The 5,222-nt window shown below is 35.6% G+C and overlaps 1 protein-coding gene across 3 annotated transcripts in view; it reads left to right on the top strand.

Annotated features, from left to right (window-relative positions):
• GRIA2 (glutamate ionotropic receptor AMPA type subunit 2) overlaps window positions 1-4,301 on the top strand; it is a 168,599-nt gene extending 164,298 nt beyond the window's left edge. For 2 of the 3 annotated variants that reach the window (XM_024746134.1, XM_024746135.1), the window contains exons 15-16: window positions 1-104; window positions 495-4,301. The exon at window positions 1-104 is cut by the window's left edge and continues 145 nt beyond it. In XM_024746134.1, the coding sequence (XP_024601902.1) occupies window positions 1-101 (101 nt within the window). In that variant the 3' untranslated portion in view covers window positions 102-104; window positions 495-4,301. The remainder of the gene's footprint in view (window positions 105-494) is intronic. The other variant, XM_024746133.1, reaches the window with a different exon arrangement.
• Window positions 4,302-5,222: the final 921 nt, after the last annotated feature.

The following is a 5,222-nucleotide window of genomic DNA, read 5'->3' as shown; positions in this document are numbered from 1 at the left end:
ATGCACAGAATATTAACCCATCTTCCTCGCAGAATTCACAGAATTTTGCAACTTATAAGGAAGGTTACAACGTATATGGCATCGAAAGTGTTAAGATTTAGGGGGTAGGAACGAGGCTCTAATACAACCTTCTCGGTGCACGTTTTAGCTTTCTTGTCGCGTCCGTAAGCTCTTTTAAATGAGGAAGGTGGCCAGTGGATCGTCCTGTATGTCCTGTTGCTGTCCTTCCGTGTTCCTGGTCAGTGACTAACCGGCAGCCCAACTGTCCATTTTCCTCTTTAATGACACGGTAGCTTGGGGGTATGTGGGCAGATCCCCGCTGTAATTGTGCTTTATTATTTGTAGTTCAGTTTGGCGCTGTTTGCTTTCATTTGCTGCAAGCTTTCAGATAGAAGTAAATTTTTCAAAAGCAGCACCGCCTTTACTCTGGATACATTTGAAAACCTTAACATATGCTTTCTTTTTCTTTCTTTCCCTCCCACCTCTCATTTAAGATGACCTTGAATGATGCCATGAGGAGAGAGGAGAGGCTGTCAGTTACAGGAAGTAGTGGAGAAAATGGACGTGTTATGACTCCAGAATTTCCAAAAGCAGTGCATGCTGTCCCTTACGTGAGTCCTGGCATGAGAATGAATGTCAGTGTGACTGATATCTCGTGATTGATAAGAACCTTTTGAGTGCCTTACACAATGGTTTTCTTGTGTGTTTATTGACAAAGTGGTGAGAGGCATCCAGTATCTTGAAGACTTTTCTTTCAGCCAAGAATTCTTAAATATGTGGAATTCATCTTGAGTGGTGAGGAATGGTCACCTAAAGACACAACATCCTTTTCTACTCCAGTTCCAGACGAAGCTTGGCGGACATGCACAGCTACCATGGAAGTACTCTAATTTCACTGACGTCTTTGTACAGACAACAAACCCGTTTCTGCAGCCACTATTGTTAGTCTCTTGATTCATAATGACTTAAGCACACTTGACATCAACTGCATCAAGATGTGACATGTTTTATAAGAAAAATAAAAAAAAACATTTAAACTTAAAAAAATATTTTTAGGTATTTTCACAAACAAACTGGCTTTTCAATAAATTTGCTTCCATATTGGTTGAATAAGACAACAACGATTAAACTGAGTGGGACGTAATTATAAAGGCTTTGGGTATCAGTTACATATTTTTCAAAGCCAAATATGTACATGCTAAGGAAAGAAAAACAAAGAGAAGATTCAAATCTTGTAGTAATTTAATATTGTTATTAAAACTTTAATGTATCCTATTCTTTAACATTTGGTGTTAATGTAAAATTACTTGGCAGTGCTTGACATTTGAAATAAACACTTTTCTATTGTTTTATTTGCAAGTGGTCCAATTAATTTTGCTTAGCTACAGTTTGGTCATCAATGGAGTTCAAAGACACTGTTAAATTGTTAGGTTCCCAGAGAAATTTGCCCCCTTTTAAAGAAGGCCGGGTGGTCCTTAAAGTATAAACTTGTCCCCAGATAAAATCTGAACCTGTTTTTAAGTATGTCTTATCGTATGTAAAGAAATATTTAGCATAAAGCATTTAATCTCTGTAGGTAAATGCTAATAGATTTTAAAAACTAATATTAAAAACAAATATCAGAGTATGTGAGGTTCTGTTTTAAAGTGTTTGAGCTGACAGAGAGAAGTATTAGTTGTAAATGAAGTTAGAGATGCCCTGAAAGTAGATAGGTGCCCATCGATCAAATTCCGTAAACTAAACCTGAGTTTTGGCTTTTAGAGTTGTAAGAGCTGTCATAAATCCTATATATTATGAAAAGTTTAAGCACTTTTGAGTCAGCTGCGATATAGTTTCTTCCCATTGCCATCAGTATAAACAACCCTAATATATATATTTTTATACTTATTCCTCAGGTGGAATGGCTATTTTCAAATGCCCAGTGTGGGTGAAACACACTTCTCTGGCTTTTGACTAAAGAACTTATATTTCTCTAGTTAAGAAATTTAAAGGAGCTATCTTTCCCTTCATAAAAGACCATTTATTTCCACTGAAGCTCTCTAAAATAAAATTAATTTAAGGTTTTAAGTGATCACTAACGTTCAACTAATGCTTGCTATTTCTGCAAGTACGCCTGGGTGTAGCACTTGGTGTTTTACTCAGCGCCTGGGAAACAGTCTTATTTATTATCTATCACAGAAGGGAAAGAGAAATGTAGGGTCTAATAGCAACCACTTGCATGGACCACGGTGCCGTGAGGTATCGTGACGTTCTTGCCTAAATTTAGCTGCCCCTAATCACAAATTCCAAGATAATACGATATCATTTTAGTGCATTTCTCCTCATCAGGAACGTTGGAGGTGCATTTTAAGTTTAAATCGATCATCAGTGCTAGAATGACCAAATTGCAGACTAATTGTTTTCCACATTATACTTAAAATGAGTTTTTAAAAATGAAACAGATGACGATAAATTATCAACCAATGCTATTTATTTGTTGTACCTCTGGGCCTACTCTTCTAAAAATTGTAGCTTATCAATTTTTCTCTGTCAAGCTTGAACTAATGTAAATACTTGAAATAATGTAAAGTTATATTTTCATGTTTTTATAGATACAACGTGACAAGAATACATAATGTAAGAGTATTTCAACTATGGATAATGTTGACTGGATAACGCACATCTCAGTTACAAGCAGTAATCATAGTATAATATCCATGTAACGGTGCATTAATAGATTGCTATATAAACATGTCTGTGTGCATCTAAGTGACAAGTGGTCAAACAGAGTGATGACAGCCGTCTAAAGGTTTTTTTTAATTCATTTTATATAAAAACTGTTATGGAAAGACCAAAATGTTTATGAACTATTCTTATGTAAATTTACAACTGTCCTTTACTGTACTGTTTTGTTTACAGTATATGGTACCTTATTTTCTGCTGTGTTAAGTGGGTGTCAGACTCCGAGGAGACATACACTTTCTACAACTTCTCTTGAAGATATTGGAACTTCCGGTTTTTCATGTGTACTGTGTCAGAAAATGCTTTTGATTTTATTTTTAAATCTAACATCAGATGGCTTTTCCGGAGTGTTGTAAAAACTTCAATCATATATAAAACATGTTCTTACAAAAGACAATGATCTTTATTTATTTTTACTTGATAGTTCCCAAAACAAATAATAATGAGAAACCAAAAAAAGGTACTTGAATGTATTCCCAAACAAACCCAGGTGTTTCTACCCAACAAGGACATCCTTTGCTCAGTTTATACATCAGCTCGGTACAAATATAAGAAAGGAAAAATAACTTTTTTTTAAGCTGAAGTGATTAACATTTTCAACATTCCAAGCTTACAGTCATTAAGTGCTTTGGGCATATGTAGAAATATTACTATTAATTAATTTTAGTTCTCCTTTGGCACTGTATGTTGTCAGCTCAGCTGCTGTCGTAACGGTATTAAAGAGCAGAAAGGTGACTTGCTTTAAAAATTCCACGAGGTAACACATTTCCCAGCTTACGTGTTTCGACAAAGTTTTCACTTCCTGCTTTAGTGAACGAGAGTATTGATGAGAAACTAAAACTCTTGCAGTTTTGATTCTCTTTTTACAAAGGTGATCATTTTAATATTTAGGTATATTCTAAAATTAAGGCATTTTAGTTCTTCACAATTGCACATTAAAATTTCTTGTATAGAGTTTTGCGGTTTGAATATATTTAATGTTTAAAAGTAGAGTATACCAATGCATCTGCTGAAAGATACAGTAATCTTGTTATTCTGCCATCCTGAGTTTGCAAATTCTATAAATATTTTGGTGCTCATGGTAGCAGATTGCGCAAATGAAGGGAAGCATTAGTAATATAATAACCCTGCAGGATGATTTTAATACAACACCTTGACAACGCCATTAAAGGAAACACTTATTGAAACGAATTAGAAAGCAGTACACTGTGGTTTCTTCCCATTTTTCTATTTCCTATCTCATCGTATCCTAGCCTTATCAGCCCAGTAAATTTAAACAGAACTCAAGTATCACTTCTACCTTAAAATGTATGTGTGGGTCTTTAAACCTGTCTTAGGCTGGATAAGAGTTTATTTACTGCACTTTGAGAGCCTGCTAGTCTGTCTTGTAAAATCCTCATGTAATTCAGGCAAATATTCCATTTTCTTCTAATTCAAATGATATAGGTAGGTGTATGGATTGAATTAGTTGCATACATTCTATGTTGCCAACTTTAACTGATGATGTAAGGTTTATTAGTAATATATTATGAACTTGGGAGAGTTTATTGGTTAAGTTCCACAAATTTTATATGAACTCTAAATAAGCTTATTAAAGGAAACAGAATGATATAAATATCTGTTTAAAAGTAGAGTAAATTTTGTGTAAAGTGTTCCAATATTTAAAATTGGTTTATTTTTAAGCTCCAACATGAAAAGTGGGTAAGTATAAGTGAATCATCAAGATATTCTGAATGAGAATTTGGGGTTGTATTAAGTGGTTTGTGACAGTTGTATCAAATTTTTTAAAAGGAAGTATTCATTCTCTCAATGTGTTGGTTTGGTAAGACCATGACACTGGGAATTCTATTGGCTACTAATCAATAAATTATCTATTTCTATGTTTCAAACAAGAACAACTCACAGATAGTATATAGCACTCTAAGTACACGAAGGTTCGAACATATTTATGTATAAATGAAGATATGCAAAGCACAGACTAACACAAAGGACCTAATATCCATTGCAGGTAGGGAAGTGCCTGGAATAAATCTGGATCATAAGATTTTTTTGTTTTGTTTTTGTTTTCTTTTTTTGGCGGTACGCGGGCCTCTCACTGCTGTGTCCTCTCCCGTTGCGGAGCACAGGCTCCGGACGCGCAGGCTCAGTGGCCATGGCTCCCGCGCCGCGGCATGTGGGATCTTCCCGGACCGGGGCATGAACCCGTGTCCCCTGCATCGGCAGGGGGACTCTCAACCACCGCGCCACCAGGGAAGCCCTGGATCATAAGATTTTGTGTCTGTGTTTTATATCCTGTTTCTATTCCTTCCCTTCTCGCTTCATCATTTTACATTCTCTTCCTGCCCTTATGTACAACTGCAATTTTTCATTTGTTATACTTCGAATGGTATCCAGTTTAAAAATTTCATGCATCTTGCCCTTTGGCTTTTATTCCATGGTATCCCATCTATTTCTGACTTGTCTTTCCTGAGAGATTTTGCTTTGAGAGCACTTAGAATGCA

This window comes from Neophocaena asiaeorientalis, unplaced genomic scaffold (assembly GCF_003031525.2).
Source record: "Neophocaena asiaeorientalis asiaeorientalis breed wild unplaced genomic scaffold, Neophocaena_asiaeorientalis_V1.1 scaffold51, whole genome shotgun sequence".
In the NCBI taxonomy this organism is placed as follows: domain Eukaryota; kingdom Metazoa; phylum Chordata; class Mammalia; order Artiodactyla; family Phocoenidae; genus Neophocaena; species Neophocaena asiaeorientalis.
Note: the sequence above shows the minus strand (reverse complement) of the source record. Positions and strands in the feature narration are given on the sequence as shown.